Here is a 19,986-nt window from a genome sequence, read left to right as displayed (position 1 = left end):
AAACCAATTTTCTGAACATAAACTGTGCACCTATGGATAAGAACAATGGGGGTGGGGAAAGGGCAGAGTGGGTGGGAACTTGGTGGAGGGGGGGGGAAATGAGTAACTTTTATAATAATATGAATAAAGATTCATTAAAAAAAAAAACAAACCCATTTTGGTGACAAACTTTTTTAAAATGTAAAAGCTGTTTTGGTTAAAAAAAATATTTTTTTAAAAATTGATTTCAGAGAGGGAGAAACATTACTCAGCTGCCCTCTGCCTGTCCCACACTGGGGATTGAGCCTGCAACCAAGGCATGCGTCCTGACTGGGAATTATTGATCTCCTGGTTCATAGGTGGACACACAAGCACTGTGCCACACCAGCTGGAAGGAAAGCCCTTTTGTGCAAGTTATGTTTGGTACTCCAAAAATCAATTAGCTTAAAAAACTTGCTAAACTAAGCAGTATTAGGCTCCTCAATGTATGATTTCTAAAGACAGGATCTTAACTTTGCATTTATCAATCCTTAGAACTCCAGTTAATACCTACTTTGAGAAAAAAGATAAGCAGTGAGCACAAGTAATTTAAAAAAAATCTTGGAGCAACTATGGCCCAGATTTATACTTGAACCTGGTTTTACTGAACAAGCTGGGCTCTGGGACTCCCAGGGTAAGCACTTTAATCTTGGAACTCTCACTTTCTTCTATCCAATGTTTGCACCTGGTGTAAAGGGGACAGATACGTCTCATGAGCCTCTTCAAAGGACACTCTTAAATGTTCTGACAAAATTCAGGATTTGCCACAGCTGTTCCAGCACATGCTTTAGATTTCTAATGATTAGAAGTAAATCATGCAGCAGCTGCCATCTGACTTTTTTGCTATCACTTTCATTCGTTCATATATATATATATATATATATATGTGTGTGTGTGTGTGTATGTATGTATGTATGTATGTAATTGGGTATTTATATATATATATATATATATATATATATATATATATATATATATATCTCCCCAATAACTTTATAACAAATCTCTCCCCCACCAGGGGTAGGCACACTTCAGTCTGTCTTTCTGATTTGCTCATTACTCAACATTTCCTTATCCTCCTGGCTCCTTCCCATTTAAAAAGCACTGACTAGCCAGGTTAAGTTAATGGAATACTTACAGATGCTTCAATCCCCTTTCCCCACAACAGCTATGCAAACTGGGGAGGCTGAGGATCCAAATACAAAAGAGCCGCGCGTTAAGGTACAGGAATAACCTTCACCTTCATGGAAGACTCTGCGGCATTCCACACTTGGTCAAAGCAATTATAACCTATATGACATACACAATCCCCATTCTTTCTTTCTGGCAAGAACCACACTCCAACGCGCTACATGAAATACAGCTTCCATTTATTTTCCCCAGAGAACTTTTCTTCGCTCTTTAAAGACTTAGCTCCTTACATGGGCTTTGGTGGAGGTCGTGGGGCAGCACCCTGCAAGATAAAGGAATGAAAGAGTAATTAAAGACTCTCCCCTCAAAGAACCTGACCGCTACTCTCCCACCACTAACAACGTACTCGGGCCATAAACGCATGGAAAACTCATTGATGTGAAGGCAGACCCCATTCCTCACTGGAAAAATCAACTCACTTCTAAGTGACTAAGTAAATGTTTTAGGCGTGGGTCCCACCGACCTGATCAGACTTAGATGACCTCCCCACAGGCAGACTTTAATCCGATAACCCTGGGTTTGTACACCACCGTCTGGCCTCCACATCTCCTTTCCGGCACTTACCGCAGGCCTGAATCGGGGTGGGGGTGTTCGGTCCTTCCGGGCTTCTCGAGACCGATTCCGGACTACCTTGCTGTGAATGGCGCAGCTCACACAGTAGTGCAGCTTCACATACAGCTTGGGAAGCACATAGGCTAAGATGGAAAAGGAACAGAATATTAAGTGTCAGCATACCTACATTTCACTCCCAAGTTCAATTTCTGATGCCTAACTAAACACATGCAATTTCAGTCGAGGAACACTCTAATTCATCCTATCACCAAGGGGACCAATCCCACATCCTAGAAAAGCCAAACATTCAATTCCTTCAGCAGTTGCACCAGCCCCAACATCTACTCCTGGCTGATCAATGATTCTCATTATTAATCTTTCTCCCTCTCTGAAATCAATTAAAAAAGGTTTTCTTAACCAACCTTTTACATTTTAAAAAAGTTTATCACCAAAATGATTTTTCAATGTTTTTATTGACTTCAGAAAGAGAAACATCAATGAGAGGGAATCATTGGTTGCCTCCTGCACGTGATGGCAAAATGGGCATGTGTCCTTGACTGGAATCAAATCTGGGACCCTTCACTCCTCAGGCTGACGCTCTATCCATTGCACCAATACAGCCAGAGGGGTTGTTACCTAAATTTTAGGCCATAAAAAAGCCAATTTGGTCCTGTCCACTTTGACTCAATGGATAGTGTCAGCCAGAGGACTGAAGGTCCCGGATTCTGGCCAAGGGGATGTACCTCAGTTGCAGCCTAGATCCCCAGCCCTGGACTGGGAGGGAGGCAACCAATGGATGAGTCTCTCTCACATTAATATTCCCTTTCAGTCTCTCCCCCTCCTTTCCACTCTAAAAACTTATGGAGAACCCGGCCGGCTTGGCTCAGTGGTTGAGTGTTGACCTATGAACTAGGAGGCCACAGCTGATTCCTGGTCGGGGCACCTACCCGGGTTGTGGCTCCATCCCCAGTGTGGGGCATGAAGGAGGCAGCCAATCAACGATTCTCTCTCATCACTGATGTTTCTCTCTCTCCCTCTCCCTTCCTTTCTGAAATCAATAAGAATAATGTCTTCAGGAGAGGATTAACAAGAAAAAGCCAATTTGTCTTAAAAGAAAAAGACATCATATTGTCCCGTAAGCACCTGTCGAACAATCTAGACAGCTTCCTACTTAAGACATTCTTCCAGACTTAGTCTGCACATTTCCACCACAGGTACTCCGATAAAACTATTTCAAAAGGAATGTTAAGTATGTTTGTAGTTATTGCTCCCCAAATATTGCCACAGAACAAGTTCTGTAAGTGCGTTTGGAATCCCATTCCCTTTTTTTTAAAAAAATAGTCCCCGTTAGCTTCTACGGGCAACAACCTTCAAGGTGCACAAACTGCACGGATGCCCCCAGGCACTCGGCCTGCGGGGGGCGGGGCAGGTGTCGGGGAGCCCGCAGATCACACCGGGGCTCACTCACTCACCGTCGAAGACACTGGCTTCGGAGATGTCCCTGACGGCCGCGGCCTCCACTATGTTTCGAATGACAAACTTCTTAATGGCCTTGTCCTTGGGCACGCACCGGGCGCAGTTGGTGCAACGAATAGGCTGCACATGGCCTCGGCCTTTTTTGGCACGACCGTTATTCCTTCTTTTCTTGGTCTGCATGAGGATGAAGATCTTGTTGGGGAGGAGGCGCAACCTGCCCAGCCTTAGCCCCTACCGGCTACATCCCGCACCAGCGGCCCAAGAAAGACGCCAGTCAGATCTCCAGTTTCCCCGCAAACCTCTCCAAGCTAGGGATAAACATGCGAGCTCCGTCCGCTCCTCCTGGAGCCCGGCTCCCAAATCCCCCGCCACCGGGATCTGCTCCTCTCACCCTCACCCAGACCGCGCGCTCCCCACGCGCCCGCACTCACCATCTTGGAAACGAGGACCCGAGAGAGGATCCGGCGCCGGGCCCGCCTCCCTTATATAGCGCGAGATCCCTACACGCACACCGGAAGAATCCTTAGTTGACGAACGCCAAAGACCGCAGGCCACCTTACTCAAATTTTCTTTATTATTCAGCGTTTTTGCTGAAATCTAAGGCAGAGAGGCATTTCTCGAGTTTATTTATCAGCGGCACAAGGTGACCAAGGGACTATTTTTCCTGGTGGCGGGAGAAAATTACAGTTATAAGTCTCCCAGCAGGCACTGCGACGCCCTACCCCGGAAGTAATTTTGGGCGGCACACTTAATCTGGTTTTGCGACGCTAAACGCGGAAGTTGCCCGGCGCAAGATCACAAATCGCGCCAGGTGGGAAGGGGTGCATGGTGGGAGTTGTAGTGCGAAGCTGACAGGTCCTTGGCCCCAAGCACTTAGACCCCGGACGGCTCTACGCCTCCGGGGGACGCTCTCGGCTCACTTCTCTGACAATCCTACTACTTGGTGTAGGATTGAGAAACGGAGGACCTGCGTGGAGGACAAAATATTTTGTTAATTCCTCTTTTCAATATGGAGAAAAACCCACAATGAGGGGCCAGGAACAAATGCATTGTTTCTCATTCACCTTTTTATTCTTGGATCCTATTAGCACAGTGCCAGGCAATGTAGTAAGTGCTTTATAAATATTGACTCATTTAATCTTCAACAACTCCATAAAGTAGGTACTATTATTATCCTCACTTTACAGATAGAAAAACTGAGGAGTACTGTAGACAGGTTAAAACTGAGGTTGCCCAAAGTCACACAGAGCTAGTTAATGGCCTTGTCCTTGGGCATGCAACGGGCGCATGAGGTGTTCTGGCTCCACTATATCACACTGCTTCTCACCCAATAAACCAGTGGATGTACAGCCTGGACCAGTGCCTTAAATAATTTCCACTCAGACTCAGAGTAGAAATACATAGTAGAAATGTATGGTACTCAGTAATTACACAAATACACACACATGCATAACTGAAACAAACTTTATGAAACAATACTTACCCTTATGACATAAAGTGCTCTGGTATATTACATTAAAAATATTTTTTTATTGATTTTTTTTACGGAGAAGAAGGGAGAGGGATAGAGTGTTAGAAACATCGATGAGAGTGAAACATCGATCAGCTGCCACCTGCAACATCCCTTACTGGTGTTGTACATGCCCTTGACCAGAATAGAACCTGGGACCCTTCAGTCCGAAGGCCGACGCTCTATCCACTGAGCCAAACCGGTTAGAGCTGGTATACTAAATTAAAAAAAAAATTTTTTTTTAAATAAATTAATTAAAAAAAAATAAATCACTTTAGCTCCACTAAAGTGATTTTGCTTCATTGATGAGTCTGGCCCCTGAATGAAACACACTTAAAAATCATATATATATTCACACACACACACACACACACACACACACACACACATTAATGTCAGAGAGGAAGGGAGAGAGAGAGAGAGAGATAGAATCATTAATGATGAGAGAGAATCACTGATAGGCTGCCTCCTGCATACCCCACACTGGAGATTGAGCCCACAACCTTGGTATATGCCCTGATTGGAATAAAAAAGTGACCTTCTGGTTCATAGGTCAACACTCAATCACTGAGGTTCTCTAGCTGGGCTGAAACACACTTTCTTATGTATATGCTCCATTTACCTCTTAAGAGCCTTCAGAAAATCTTCAGCTTTGAGCAGGAGTGGCTATCTATGGGCAGCCAAATACCTAGTTGTCTCCAAAATTCAAGAAACTAGAATGTCAATGGGACCTCCCAGCATTCAGACCCAAGATGATATAGAGGGAGCCCAACTGTTCATTTATTCAAGAATCATTCTGGAGTCTGAATACACCAGACTCTCTTTCCTCCAACAACCCACCATGGTTTCCCAACCTCTAACCCACTTAGTGCAGTCAAAATTCATTTTCTAACTTTTAAAAATAAATATTTTTATTGGCTTTAGAGAGGAAGGGAGAGGGAGAGAGACACAGAAACATCAATGATGAGAATCATTGACTGGCTGCTTCCTTCACACCCCCTACTGGGGACTGAGCCCAAAACCCAGGCATGTGCCTTTGACCAGAATAGAACCTAGGACCCTTTAGGCCACAGGCTGACACTCTATCCACTGAGCCAAACCAGCTTGGGCTTATTTTCTAACTTTTGATTTGGCTTCAAAATAATTATATTCATAGTCTCTATTTTGAATTTGTTTGTTTCAATGGAGAATGGAAAATTATAGACTCAAGATGGAAGTATCTCCAATTTAAAAAATATATATATATTTTATTGATTTTTTACAGAGAGGAAGAGAGAGGAATAGAGAGGTAGATACATCGATCAGCTGCCTCTTGCACACCCCCGACTGGGGATGTGCCCACAACCAACGTACGTGCCCTTGACCAGAATCGAACCTGGGACCCTTCAGTCTGCAGGCCAAGGCTCTATCCACTGAGCCAAACCAGTTTTGGCAGTGTCTCCAATTTTTACTTTAGTAGTGTCATGGACACAAGAAGGCAAACACTACCATATGGAATGGCAGTGAGGTATATAGGAAAAGAAAATTCAGTGTGAGCCCTAGCTGGTTTGGCTCAGTGGATAGAGCATTAGCCTGCGGACTGAAGGGTCCCAGGTTCGATTCCGGTCAAGTGCATGTACCTTGTTTTCGTGCACATACCCAGTAGGGGGTGTGCAGGAGGCAGCTAATTAATGTTTCTCTCTCATCTATGTTTCTAATTCTCTATCCCTCTCCCTTTCTCTCTGTAAAAAAATAAAAATAAAAATCAGTAAAATATATTTTAAAAATCCAGAGCGAAGGGAACAGAGAATAGTTAATATGTATTGAGGACAGAACCAACTTAATGTGCCTATCTTGTCTTTTCTTGGAATGTTTATAGACTTTTCATTGGCTGCATTCCCTGGCAAAAGGGATGGGCGCAAACTTTGGTCACACACCTCTGGTTCACATCCAGGTTCTGTCACTTATTGGCTGATGAGTCTTAGACAAGTTATTTATTCTCTTGGGCTTTTATTTCTTCACTGGTAATGGTGATCATTTGTTTGTAGGTTGTTTCTACGATTAAACAAGTACTTGGCACAGAGCTTGGCATTTATGAGTGTTCATGTTATTGCAACTTGTCCCTGGGCATATAATGTTTTGCATACAGTAGGTACTCAACAACAAAGGTTTGATAAATTTCTGCTTTGAATAGATAGGTATGTTGGGCTCTCTCCTAACCTGCAGGTATTTCTGGTAGGAAAATCTCTTCCACTTCCCTTTCTAGGTTGAAAGTTCTTATGTAGCAACAGCTTGAATATTCTTTTTTTTTTAGAAAATATATTTTATTGATATTTGACAGAGATGAAGGGAGAAAGATAGTTAGAAACGTTGATGAGAGAGAATCATCGATCAGCTGCCTCCTACACACCCCCCACTGGGGATGTGCCTGCAACCAAGGTACATGCCCTTGACCGGAATGGAACCTGGGACCTTTCAGTCCGCAGGCTGACTGCTCTAGCCACTGAGCCAAACCTGTTAGGGCCAGTTTGAGTATTTTTGTTTGGTTTCCTCTCAATCTTAGACTGACTTACTTTCAAATGTTTAGTAGTTAGTACAACAGGCTGCAAGGACCCTCCCTCCCCCAAGTAGAAAAACAAGGCAAAGGAAATCTGCAAAACAACCAGCGTGTTAAATTACTCGTGTTTATTTGTAACAGACCTTCAGCCAGTACAGTACAAAACTTACAGTAGTATATCTCCATTACACAAATACTTACTTACAATATATTACATGTACAAAATGCTTTGCAATAAGTCTCAAAAGCTAGTTTGACTCCCCTTGAGAAAGGAGAAAAACTCTGTAAAAAGGGGGCAGGGCGGGGGGAGAAGATGAAGGGATAAAATCCAAGGAGACACCAAGCATAGGCTACAAATGAAACCCTGGGGGGGAGAGGGAGAGAGAGAGTGAGAGAAGAGAAGAGAAGAGAAGAGAAGAGAAGAGAAGAGAAGAGAAGAGAAGAGAAGAGAGGTGGTATTGCACTTGCTTCTGTGTTTTTTTTTGTTCTTCATAACTTCTAATTAAAAATATATATAATATATATTATTTACACAAGGACAGAAGCTGCCAGAAGTATTACAAAATCCCACCTGCAGCTTGGACACTGACACGAAAAAAAAAAAAAAAAAAGATCTGGAAAAGTATCTGTTTAGAAATTCTTTTGTGTGTGGTTTTGAGTATCAATATAAAAGGAAAACACCTCTTTTCTCCGTGTGGGTTTCAATGTATTTTTTTTTCTTTTTTTCTTTTCTGCAAAAGGAGTTGGGAGAGAGAGCGCGAGAGTGTTTGAGTTTCCAGAGCTGAAAGGCTCTAGGAAGTAGGATTTGTACCTAAGTCCCTGGTTAAAGTGCAGTGATGGTCTGGAGAGAGACGGAGGGCCCTCCTTTCCCTCCTTAGCACCTGGTCTTGCCTTCCAGTCTCTGCTCTCATGGGCTCAGAGCACAGCCTCAGAGCACAGTCCTTCATGTTCCTGGTCGTAGGTGCCAAATCTGCCCGGGGGAGGAGATGGTGGCACCCTAAGGCTCTGCTACCCCAGAAGGGACTAGTCCTTATGAGGTGTTACCGAATAAAAGAGGTGGTAGGTCTAACAGGAAGGGGTTCAGCAATCAGAAGGATTGGGGCGAACCCCGGACATTCATCTCATCTCTGCTGCCATCCTGGAGGAGCCAGTTCCCATGTTGCTGATGAGAAAACTCTCCCCTTTCTCTAGAGACCACTCTCCTCCCAGGTAACTCCCCCATCCTCTGCCCTAGGCAGCATCTGTTTATTGCTACATTGTCCGGGAGGAAAAATCAACCCACAATGCCCCTCCCTGACAGGGAGAGACCATTATGGGAGAGACCACATAATGCGGGAGAAAAAGAAGGAAGAAGAGGAGAAATTGTTTTAGTATCTTCCTTCCCCCAAGAAGAGGGTAAGGTAGACTCTTCTCAGAGCCCCAGTCCCAGGTCTGTGCCTTAGCCAATCCTTTAGCAACCCTAAATCATCCCTGATAAGGGAGTGAGAAAAGTAAGAGGCAAAAGAGCCAATAAGGAAAGGACATGTGGGAAGAAAGAGGGAAGGGAAGAAAGAGGAGAGAGAAGGACCAAGTGTTACAACTTGTGAGGTGTTGTGTTTGGTTTTCTACTTTTTTTTTTCTCTTTAAATATAGAAAAGCAGCCTTTGGTTTGAATCTCAAGGAAGCAGAGAACGGGGTGGCTGTGGCTGTGCAGGGAGCTCTGGTCGGGAGACCTCCACCTGCAGTGGAGCCGTGTCTCCCGCTCCCTCTCGCTGACCAGGGTGCCCATAGCCGGGGTCTCTGCGGGAGCCAGGAGGAGAGTCCCCCCTGCCCCGCGTCTGGGAGCGGAGTGGAGAAGGGGGCAGCAGCAGGTGATCCCCTTTTAGCTGTGCCCGTCCCATGTCCCATTCTCGCTGGGACAAGAGTGCGCCACGGAAAGGGGCCCATGCCCACGCTCTCGTCCTGGGATAATTTTTGGTTACACTGAACGTTAGAAGAGAGAAAAGGGGCACCCTTTCCTCCCTAAGGTGAGTCCTGCTGAGGGGGGAGGAGAAGAAGGCAGTGTGACCGCGGGGCTGACACCCCCGGCATCAGGCAGCACCCCACTAGTTTCTCACAGGACGGGGACCGCAGGAGTCCCTGAGAGCCTAGGGAGGCCACGAGAGTGACAAAGTGGGAGAGGTGGGAGAGTAAGAAGAATTTTGAACGACCCCCTTCCCATGCCCCGGCTCCCCATGAGGCACCTGTGGCTCCCAACGTGTCAGAGACAGAGGAGGCAGGCCTGGCCTGTTGGCCCCTGAGAATATAAAATTGGGGCACTCAGCCGAAGCCGGTTTGGCTCAGCGGTAGAGCGTCGGTTTGCGGACTGAAAGGTCCCAGGTTCGATTCCGGCCAAGGGCATGTACATTGGTTGCGGGCACATCCCCGGAAGGGGGTGCGCAAGAGGCAGCTGGTTGATGTTTCTCTCTCATGGACGTTTCTAGCTCTCTATCTCTCTCCCTTCCTCTCTGTAAAAAATCAATAAAATATATTTTTAAAATTGGGGCACTCCAAGGAGAGAAAAGCTACCATTGAGCAGCCTGGCAGGTTGAAGCGAGTAGAGCAGTGTTGGGGGTTGTTCGAGAGGAGGGAAGAGATACGTCACATCCTAGAGGGAGGTCCTGAACGTGGGCTTTGGGAACTCGTGTGACCAGGGGGAGGTCCAGACCCTCCACCCACAGCGACTGGGGAGAATGTCTTCAGCCCCTCCTACTTCCAAACGAGGGGATTCTTCACGTGTTTACGAAAAGTGCAAGCTGCCTAATGTGAGAGGGCACAAGAGGTATGGAGTCCGGGGCTGGAGGTCCCAGAGAGGAGACATAATGCCGCAGAGCTAAGGGAGGGCCGGAGGGAGCTATCAGCAGCAAAACCGAAGCATCACATAACGCAAAAGCGAGGACTGAACGCAACAAGTTCATGTCTTTTAGTACCAAGAGGGGCTTCCCACCCCGGGGGGCTGTGGGAGAAAGCCAGAACACAGAGAGAAAAATTAGGCCCCAAACGGGGAAGGGGACTGTGAGCAAGAGGGTGGAGGAGTGGCAAGTGACTGATAGAAGTTAAAAAATGCAAAAGAAAAACCAGCTAATTATATCAATAAATAACTCTGAGTAGGCTGGGACGAGAGGTTAAGAGAAAAAAGGAGAAACATAAGCAAAAACCTGTCTCATCACAATGCTTGAATCACCGGGAAGAGAGGTGAGGGAGATTCAGGGCCAAGTGTGAAGTCAGGCAGCCGGTGGGGGGCGGGGCTACACAGCACAACTCCTTGGGATGAGGTGGGGGTCTGCTGTAGGCGGGCAGTGGAGTGGCGGACCGAGGGGAGGGCAGTGGCTGCTAGCCCACCTTGTGCTCCCCCCGGACGATGTGGGAGGAGAATTCGTACCGGTCCTGGCTGTGGTAGCCACAGATGTTGCACTCGAAAGGGTCTCTGAAGCCATGGCAGCCCATGTGGATGGTGAACATGACGTGGTCCAGGAAGAGGATGCGGCAGTGCTCGCACTTGAAGGCCTTCACGGGCTCCCCGCTCTCGCCCACCACCCGGAGCACTTCCTTCGAGGGGCCCGGGGTGCCCCGCAGCAGCCCCTCCTGCGGCTTGGGGTCCTCTTTGGCGTAGGCAGGACTGGGCCGGCCCACCACTATGGTGGGAGGCGGCTGGGGCGGGGGACCCTGAGGGAGGGGCACCCCCCCCCCAACCCGGTCTTCGTGGTTGCTCTCCGTGTCTGTGGAGTCTTGGCACCCGTTGCTGGGGGACGCCCCCGGGTCAGTGAGGGGGCCTCGGGCCCGGTAGAGGAGGGGACCACCGTCAGCCAGGTCCTCGGGTCCCTCACCTGCTTCTCGGGATCCTGGGAGCTCCAGCCGACCGGGGAGGGGCTGCATCTGGGTGTAGACAGAGCTGATGACGGGCGTGAGTTCGGAGATGCAATTGGTAGGTGGGAGGCGGAGGGGACGCAGGTGCTCTGCCCCCACAAAGGCCAGAGAACCCCCAAAGCCAGGCTCCAGGCCGTGATGTGCCACCAGCTCCACGTCCTTCTCGTAGCCACCCGAGTTCACATCGTAGGGGAGGTCCGACAGGCTGAAGCGCATCTGCTTCTCACCTGTGGAGAAGAGGCTCTCAGCCGAGCGGGGCGGGCAGGGCTCCCGGGCTCCCAGGAGGACGCCCGTGCTTTCTTACCCACGAGGAAGGCTGTCACATGACTTACCACTCCTCACTTACTTCCCTGGAGGATAGGTCCCTGTGGGGCCGCTCCCCAACCCTAGGCTGTAACCTTAGAGGTCTCAGTCCCAGGCCACTGATCTTTATTATTCTTGTATTCTCTCTCTCTCTCTCTCTCTCTCTCTCTCTCTCTCTATATATATATATATATATATATATATATATATATATCTAAGCAACTGTTATGACCAAATGATCAGAATGACCAGAACGACTGGTTGACCAGTCACTATGACACACACTGATCACCAGGGGGCAGACGCTCAACACAGGAGCAGCCCCCTGGTGGTCAGTGTGCTCCTACTGTTCCTTCTATGCCCAGCCAGGCTAACTGTCGCCTCCTCTTATGACTCTGCTGGGGCCTTTGGGTCTCGGGCTGAAACAGGGAACCAGGGCTGAGTGTGGTGAATATGGCCCCTTTCCCAGGGGGACGGAGGGCTGGCTCCCTCCTTGGGGCCAGTGGCCAACCTCCCCAGCCCTGTCTCTCCCCCCGGCCAGCAGGCTCCAACTGGGCTGGCCCTGATCACCAGCCAGGCTTAGGGACCCCACTTGTGCACCAACTCATGCACTGGGCCTCTAGTTCTCTATAATATAAAGCTCCAGGTCCTCAGGGAGCTGGGCCAGGTGAGGTCCCCAAACTCGCCTCCTCCCTCTGATTCTATGGGCCCGGGTCTCAGTCCCCACAGACTTAAGTCCTTGCTATTCTCAAAAACTGGGAGAGCCCTGACACCCTCTTCTAAAACCACCACATGAGGGAGGGATACCACCCCTCCTACCCTCTTGAGGTGATTTCTCTTCCTTTTCTTTCTGCTCCTATTTTTGGGATAGATTCTGAGGACCAGACCGCTTTCTTTCCTTCAACCAAATCTCCAGACCCAACTGGCCTAATGGCCACCAGAGCTCAGACACAGATGAGCTGTGGCTTAAAGCTGAAGTCTCCTCTGCCACTGGACTCTTACCTACAAACTTCTGGGGGGTGGAACGCTTGCGTTTGGTGAGGCTGTTGGCCAGGCGATCAATGAATGTGGGCCTCTCAGAGGATGAGTGCAGCATAGAGTCTGGCACCATCTCCAGCTCACGTATCTCATCACCTGGTGGGGGGAGGTGGGACAGGGAGTGGCGGCTGAGAAGGGGTAACACTGGCCCAGCAGCTTCTCCTGGAGAAAACCAGCGGGTCAGGAGCCACGAAAGGTCATCCCTGATGCTTGGGAAATTGGGTACCTCACTCTATGTAGAGCTAATTTTGGGACAAGTATATACATCTGACCCTCAATTTTATATTTCCTTGTAGTCTTTCTCGTTAGACTCTCATTAGACTAAGAACACAGATCAAATCCTCCCCTACCGCTGGGGCTTCCCGTGGCATCTACGGGGGGCTCTGCACTACCTGGGTGCTTGGCACCCCAAGTACTGAGGTAACTGTCCCTTCCCCACAGACCTCTCCCCTTGTGCAGGCAAGTGCTGGGACCACCCTTGTCCTGTACCCCCTCCCTCCGACTCTGCCCTTAGCTCCCCCGGAGTCCGCCCACAGCCCACCTGGCTGGCCGGCCAGCGCGTGGGCTTCAGTGCTGAGACTCTGCAGGTAGTTGTGGCACCGCTCCTTGTGCTCCTCCAGGGTGCTCTGCTGCTTGTAGCTCCGGCCGCAGTAGTTACACTTGTAGGGCTTACCCACCGTGGGAGAAGAGACTGGGCAGGAGAGAGGGAGCAATCGCATCCGCGTTACTTTGCCCAGCGCCCTGGCTCTACACGGCCATCCCTCCATCCGTGTCAGGAGCACAGGGCGCGGGGAGGGAGGGATGCTGCTCAGCTGCATTCTCCTGCTGTCCTCCCTCCCCTGCTCAGCTGCTGCTGCGGCATGGAGAGGTGACCGAACCTCAGAGAGAGGCACGAGGCGCAGCCGTTCTCCTCCTTTTAGAAGACAGAGGGGCCCCAGGTTACGTGGCACTGGGTTGCTGGTAGGACTCAAGATGGCCAAATGGCCCCAACCGGTTTGGCTCAGTGGATAGAACGTGGAACCTCAGACTGAAGGGTCCCAGGCTTGAATCCGGTTGCAGGCTCGATCCCCAATCCTGGTCAGGGTGGGGGTGGGAGGCAACCAATCGATGTGTCTCTCTCACATTGATGTTTCCCTCCCTCCCTCTCTCTCTGTCTCTGTCTCTCCCCCTCCCTTCCACTCTCTCTAAAAATAAATGAAAAAAATATCCTTGAGGATTAACAACAACAAAAAAGATGCCAAGTTGCTGCTCGGAGGAGAGAGGAGCCCAGGGACTTGGCGGGGGATCATCCTTGGCAGGCAGGCCAGCCCCGCCCCGGACCTGAGTGTGGTTTAACCTTTCCCTGCGGCAGGCGCTGGCAGCGCTGTTTACCAGACAAGGGGGTTTTTTGCTTACGAACTATCTGATTTGGTTCGGGGGAAACTGGTGGGCTGGGGCGACAGAAACGAGAGATCTCAGATCTGCTGACACGGGGAGGGGCAGTTTTCACTGACCTTTACCGGTCCTTTCCTGCCTCTGCTCCTAGCCCAGCTTTGCTGCTGGTTATTCTTTCTGTCTTTCTACACTGAGATACAGAGCGAGCCCCAGGAAAACCATCACCTGACGGAGAAATGCGAGAAGAGAAAAAGAATGAAAGAACAGAGAGGAAAACAATGGAGAAGAGTGTAAAAGGAAGAGAACAACTTTGGAAGTTTTTTGTTGTTTTTTTTAAGAACAGGATATAAAGATTTTGTTTTTAGTGAAGAGAAAAGATTGGGAAAACTGAGATCGATACTTCCTTGAAAGACAGCTTTTGAGAGATGATGTTTGGGAGAGAAGAGAAAACAGTGAGAGAAACAAGGTATTGTATATTTTAATTGATGTATCTTGCTACCACTGAGCAAGGGATGGATAGGAGATGAATCTCTGGGAACCCCTCCCCATCCCATGCCTAAGCTGGACCTGGACTCAGCCAATCTGCTACCATCTTGCTCTTGCTCAGTGTCCTGGGGATGAGATTAAAGTCACAGACCCCATTGACCTAAGACTCTTGGGGAAATGTTTTAACATCTGAGAGGAACCCTTTTTTCTTACAGTGAGGGCTGTAAGAGAAAGCATCTCATAAAGATGGCACCCAGTAGTATATCCGTGTCTTCTTCTGGCCCCAGTAATCTCCTACAGAACCTCCAAAGCCCACCCCGACCCCTGCCTTGCTGTTGGTAAGATGTTTAGGGGCCACGCTATCCTTTTTCCAAACCAGCAGGGTGGGGGGGCGCCCCTTTTCCCAGGAAAGGCGCAGGCCTGGCACTGGATCTTGATGGGGTTCCAGGGAGGATGCAGAGAGAAAAGCTCCATGACTGGCAAACCTTCTCTCCTTTTTCAGTTTCCTTGTCAGCAAGATGGAGATACTAACATCCACCTTGGGATTATTATGAGGATCACATGAGGAGACGAGTGGAATGTAGGAGGTGATAAAGCATGAATCAATGGTGCTCTTTCTCTGTGGTTTCTCCACATACACAGAGATGGAGGGGTCCCAGCGCCCAGGTGAGAGCAAGGTAAGGTGGCTGGACAAAGGGAGGGTGGTGAGGTGATTACTTTGTCCCTTTAAATCCTGGCCCCGGAGAGTTTAGGAAAAGAGAAAAACAGCAAAGAATGTTTCCAAGGACAGACCCTACTCACTCGTTCCCCTCTGCCCTCCTTCCTCCTTTTCCCAATCTTGAGCTCCCTCCTCCCTGCCAGCTCAGCTCCTGGCCTGTTCCCAAAGCTCAAAACTTAGGAAAATGCTTCAAAGGTGCTATCTGCCCAGCTGATGAGGCAGATGGTGATTCAGTCTGGGCCGGGCTAGGAAATCGAGTTAGTCCAGCTCCCTGGCACTGCTCCAAACACCCAGCGCCAGGCACCTGCTCTGCTCCTGGTGAGGTGCTGACCTCTTGGGACGGGGAACAGACAGGGGTAACCTTTCCTCCAGTTTGGGAGGCCCATGGGTATTGTCAGGAACCAGGAGGAAGTCCAGGAGAGGACAGAAGGGGGCAAAGATGGGGACACGTGTGGAGCCTGGGGCAGCTATGACGGGAGGAGGGGTCACCCTGGTGCTCAGAAGTGGGGGGTGACGGGGCACAGATGGTTCTGCATCACCGTGACCTTTAAAAATAGTCAGGCCTGGTCCGGCTGGTTTGGCTCGGTGGATAGAGCTTCGCCTGCGGACTGAAGGGTTCCGGGTTCAATTCCAGCCAAGGGCACATGCCTGGGTTGCGGGCTGGATCCCCAGTGTGGGGCGAGCAGGAGGCAGCCGCTCAGTGATTCCCTCGCTCCCTCTCCCTTCCTCGCTGAAATCAATACAAATATTAAAAAATGGAAATAGAAGAGGCAGGGAAGGGTGAGCGTAGGACACAAGAGCATTGCCTGTGCTCCTTTTGTCCCGCACGTTGCGGGGTGGCACATGGACCATACCTCCTGGGAGTGCCCACGTCTCCCAGGGCCTGCTGCCCAGCGCGGGCCCCAGAGGCAGGGCCCTGTCCCCTCTGCAGCCCCATGGCGACGGGACAAGGCGCGGGTGTGCGGGGAAGGCACTGACCGGAGTGCGTGCGGAGGTGGCCGGTGAGCGCGTCCCGCCGGCGGCAGGCGTAGTTGCAGAAGGGGCACTTGAAGGGCTTCTCGCCGGAGTGCAGCTTGATGTGGCGCAGCAGGTTCCCCTTCTGCGTGAAGGAGGCGCCGCACTGGTTGCAGTGGAAGGGCCGCTCCCCTGCGAGGGAGAGAGAGGGGGCCTGGCTGTGAGGAGCTCTGAGGCCCAGCCCAGCCCCCACCCCGGCCCCACCCCGGTCAGGGGACGCGCTGGGAGCACATTTCTGAGAGGCAGGCTGTGCCCCCACACACATCTTAATGCGGACCCTGGGCAGCCCGGTCCTGGGAAGGGTGCAGAGGGGCCGGGAATATTGGGGCCAAAGGCCCTTATCACCCACCACGCCCGCCCGCCCGGCTCTCTCTGCCCCAGGAGCCCAAAGCCCAAGGAGGCTAAGAAGAGGCTTCCAGTCCGTATTTTTTCTTCTTTTTCTTTATCCATCAATGGAAGAGGCCAGATTCTCCCCCCACTAGGTATAGGATCCTTCTCTCTCTCTCTTTTTAAAAAAGGAACAAAGTAATCACCCGAGGATATGTTTATTTTGTTGTTATCTTCATCTGAGGATATTTTTTTCCATTGATTTTTAGAGACAGTGGAAGGGAGTAAGGGGGGTGGGGGGAATGGAGAGAGAGAGGAGAGAGAGAGAGAGAGAAACATCAAAATGAGAGAGACACATAAATTGGTTGCCTCCCACATGTGTCCCAGTCGGGGCCAGGGATCGAACCTGCAAGCTAGGTACATGCCTTTGACCAGGAATCGAACCCATCACCCTTTGGTGCACAGGCTGATGTTCTCATGTTTTTTAAAAAAATATATGTGGTTTTTAAATATATATATATATTATTGATTTCAGAGAGGAAGGGAGAGGGAGAGAGAGAGAGAAACATCAATGATGAGAGAGAATCCTTGATGGGCTGCTCCTGCATGCTCCCTCCTGGGGATCGAGCCCACAACCCAGGCATGTGCCCTTGGCTGGAATCAGTCCACAGGCTGATGCTGTATTCCTGAAGCCAAACCAGATAGGGCAAGGATATTTTTTAAAAAAATCAATTTTAGAGAGAGGAAAGAAGAGAGAGAAAAAAACATCAAAATGAGAGTGAAACATCTACTGGTTGCCTCCTATATGTGCCCTGACTGGGGACTGAACCTACAAGCCAGGTATGTGCCCTGGCAGAATCGAACCCGCAGCCTTCCGGTATATGGGATGATGCTCCAACCTACTGAGCCACCTGGCCGGAGCTAGGATCCTTCTTGAAGCTACAAGACTTTCCCCTCCCTCCCTTCCTCAGGACAATATCAGCTTTTCTTTATAATCAGAAAGTGCCAGGGAAGTATTGGCAACCAGGGAGTCTGAAGTTCAGCCCTCCTTTCCCCCTCCACCAGCTAGGAAAGGTGCCGGAGAGACCTTCTCTGCCTGAGGCCTCCCCGCTCCGGCCTGGCCTCCCCACGGCCTCTGGCGCCGGCCCCGGGACCCTCACGGTCCCGCTCACTCACCGGTGTGGCTGCGCTTGTGCACCATGAGCACGTTGGGCCCGATGCAGACCATGCCGCACACGTCGCACTTGAGCTTGCCGTTGGGCAGCCGGATGCCGCCGGGGGAGTGGGGCTCGGGCCCGCTGCCGTCGCAGTAGCCCAGGGGCTCCGACAGCGAGTCCTCCACGATCACACTGTCCTCCTTCTCCAGGAGCCGCTCGTCCGGCCCCAGCAGCCTGCTGGACTCCTCATCGCTGTACATCTCCACCTTGATGGAGTTGGCTGGAGGGTGGGGCGGGGTTCAGGAGAGAGCCAGGCCCGGGGGAGAGGCGAGCGGCCTTCCAAGGAGGCCAATACCCGAGGTGTCCCGAGCGGGGACCCCGGGGTCCTGCTGGGACCTGAGGCCGCCTCGTCCTCCTGTCCCACCGATCAGGCACACAGGCTTGGAGGGAAAAGCACGGGGGCGAGGGGGACGCGAAGGGGAGCCTATTTCTCCACTCTCTTGTCACTAAGAAAGATGTCTGACTTGGCCCTGGGCAGGAAGCCAGCGAGTAACAGTGTCAGGAAAACAGTCCCAGAAGACCGAAGAGACGGGGCTAAGGAGAGAGTAAAAGTGGGAGACCAACCCGGCGTACATTACCCTCCCACCCCACAGGCTGAGCCCCTCTGCTCCCTCCGGAACATTCGGGGGGAGGGGGAGGAGCCATTGAGGAGAGCTTTGGCTCTAGCTCTGACCTACATTCCTGGCTATTCCAACCATTTGGAGAATGTCACAGATCCGGGGCCAGCTGAGGAGAGCAGTCCTAGGGACCCTCTGGGCAGGAGACTGGGGTTGGGGGGTGCGATGAGGAGATCCTTCTCATGTCTACTTCCTGTCTCACTCCAGCTCGTGGCCATTTCTATCTACCCGCTGTTCTAACTCCAGACTTCCTCTTTGGGGTCTTTACCCGAATCCCACCCGTGCCTCTGTGAATTCCACCCTTGCCTGCAGGGAGAGCTCCTTCTTCTTTCAGAAGTAAGGGGAATCCCGGCACTGAGCTCCTCAGTGATTCCAGAGACTCCGAGCAGGAAGCCAGAAAGAGGGAGGCAGCGATGGGGAAATGGCTGCCAACGGATGAATCGAGGGCCAAACACAAACAGGGGTGCCTCGTGCCAGGCGAGGGGGGCGGGCACACTTACCACTGAGCGAGCGGCTGGGAGAAGAGTGCTGGCTGTTGGGGGTGCTCACCGAGGGCCCCCCTGGGGCCCCAAGGAACTCCTTCTCCAGAGACGAGTCCCCGCTACCTTAGAGGAGAGAGCGAGAGGGCAGGTGAAGCTGTGGCTGCAGCCGTGAGCGAATCGCCTCATCTTTTAAAAACTCGGACACATTGATCGCGTAGCCACGGACAAGGCGGTTTTGTGTTCTGGGCACCATACCTCGTGCCCTGGACAGCCTGGGTGCCTGGCGCTGACTCCTGCGAGCTCAGAGGCTGGGTCGGGCCCACCCTACCTTTATCTAGGCCTGGGGAAGGCATCACTGCCTGACGTCCGCAGGAAGCAGGGCTGGGGCTGGGCGGGCCGGGGAGAGAGGAAAATGGGGGCCTGGGCGGGGAGGCGGTTCAGGACGGACGGTTCTTCCCTATTGTTCCTCTCCGGAGCCCCCCGACACCGGGTACGGGATCTGCAGGAAGAGCAGCTGGAATTGTCCCTGAATCTAATGATAATGATAGCAATCAACGATGGCAGCTCACATCAACTGAGTGCTTACTTCGTGCCAGGCAATGTTCTGTACACCTTCATTGAATGATTTCGTTCACAACAACCCAGAGAGGTAGGTACCGATTTATCCTAATGTTGCAGGTGAGGGAACAGGCACAAAGAAGGCTACATTAGTTATCCAGGGTTATAGAGCCAGTGGTGGTAGAACTGCAGCTGAGCACAAAAAAAGACGTGCCCATGTCCTTAAACACCACCTGCACAGCAACTGGGACTCGCTGTTTCAGGAGGGGAGAGCTGGCCCCATTAGATTTTTCTAAAATTAGCGAAATTTGACTACTCTAGAAAGTGTCCTATCTGATATCACTCCAATCAGATATTTACTACTTGGCATTCCCTTGACAGTGAAATGATCAGTTTATTTTTAATATATTCATTTTAACTTGTTGACAAATTGCATTGTAAAAATGCTTTTTGAGCCCTAACAGGTTTGGCTCAGTGGACAGAGCATCAGCCTGAGGACTCAAGGGTCCCAAGTTCGATCCCGGACAAGGGCATGTACCTTGTTTGTGGGCACATACCCAGTGGGGAGTGTGCAGGAAGCAGCTGATCAATGTTTCTTTCTCCTAGATGTTTCTAACTCTCTATCTCTCTCCCTTTCCCTCTGTAAAAAAAAATAAAATAAAAAATAATATATATATATATATT

The 19,986-nt window shown here is 50.5% G+C and overlaps 2 protein-coding genes and 1 long non-coding RNA gene across 8 annotated transcripts in view; 1 reads left to right on the top strand and 2 right to left on the bottom strand.

The window, feature by feature from the left end:
- Positions 1 to 1,367: 1,367 nt before the first annotated feature.
- Positions 1,368 to 3,828, bottom strand: RPS26 (ribosomal protein S26). Its single transcript, XM_036454619.2, has 4 exons — positions 3,669 to 3,828; positions 3,234 to 3,411; positions 1,774 to 1,904; positions 1,368 to 1,471 (listed from the first exon to the last, which is right to left on the bottom strand). Exons 1-4 carry the CDS (start codon positions 3,669 to 3,671, stop codon positions 1,436 to 1,438), a joined length of 348 nt encoding a protein of 115 aa, XP_036310512.1. The 5' UTR covers positions 3,672 to 3,828; the 3' UTR covers positions 1,368 to 1,435.
- LOC123653193 lies at positions 1,882 to 2,194 on the top strand. Its single transcript, XR_006742852.1, has 2 exons — positions 1,882 to 2,000; positions 2,061 to 2,194. It is a non-coding gene; the product is annotated as an uncharacterized LOC123653193 (long non-coding RNA).
- A 5,972-nt stretch (positions 3,829 to 9,800) lies between the features above and the next one.
- IKZF4 (IKAROS family zinc finger 4) overlaps positions 9,801 to 19,986 on the bottom strand; it is a 22,295-nt gene continuing 12,109 nt past the window's right edge. For 3 of the 6 annotated variants that reach the window (XM_036454582.2, XM_045588066.1, XM_045588067.1), the window contains 6 exons: positions 18,763 to 18,867; positions 17,605 to 17,865; positions 16,066 to 16,233; positions 13,051 to 13,200; positions 12,474 to 12,605; positions 9,801 to 11,395 (listed from right to left, as the gene is read on the bottom strand). In XM_036454582.2, coding sequence (XP_036310475.1) covers positions 10,635 to 11,395; positions 12,474 to 12,605; positions 13,051 to 13,200; positions 16,066 to 16,233; positions 17,605 to 17,865; positions 18,763 to 18,867 — 1,577 coding nt within the window. In that variant the 3' untranslated portion in view covers positions 9,801 to 10,634. Of the gene's footprint in view, positions 11,396 to 12,473; positions 12,606 to 13,050; positions 13,201 to 16,065; positions 16,234 to 17,604; positions 17,866 to 18,762; positions 18,868 to 19,072; positions 19,277 to 19,986 lie in introns of all 6 variants that reach the window. The other 3 variants (XM_036454583.2, XM_036454586.2, XM_045588065.1) reach the window with 2 other exon arrangements.

Source organism: Pipistrellus kuhlii, unplaced genomic scaffold, assembly GCF_014108245.1.
Source record: "Pipistrellus kuhlii isolate mPipKuh1 unplaced genomic scaffold, mPipKuh1.p scaffold_m20_p_3, whole genome shotgun sequence".
Lineage (NCBI taxonomy): Eukaryota > Metazoa > Chordata > Mammalia > Chiroptera > Vespertilionidae > Pipistrellus > Pipistrellus kuhlii.
This window is presented reverse-complemented; position numbering and strand designations above follow the sequence as displayed.

What these genes read in the sequence shown, in the direction of transcription:
- RPS26 (XM_036454619.2), bottom strand. An exon ending in CGAAGCCAGTGTCTTCGACG is followed by an intron (nt 1,905 to 3,233) that starts GTGAGTGAGTGA and finishes TTTCCATCTTAG; the next exon opens with CCTATGTGCTTCCCAAGCTG. An exon ending in CACCCCGATTCAGGCCTGCG is followed by an intron (nt 1,472 to 1,773) that starts GTAAGTGCCGGA and finishes TTTATCTTGCAG; the next exon opens with GGTGCTGCCCCACGACCTCC.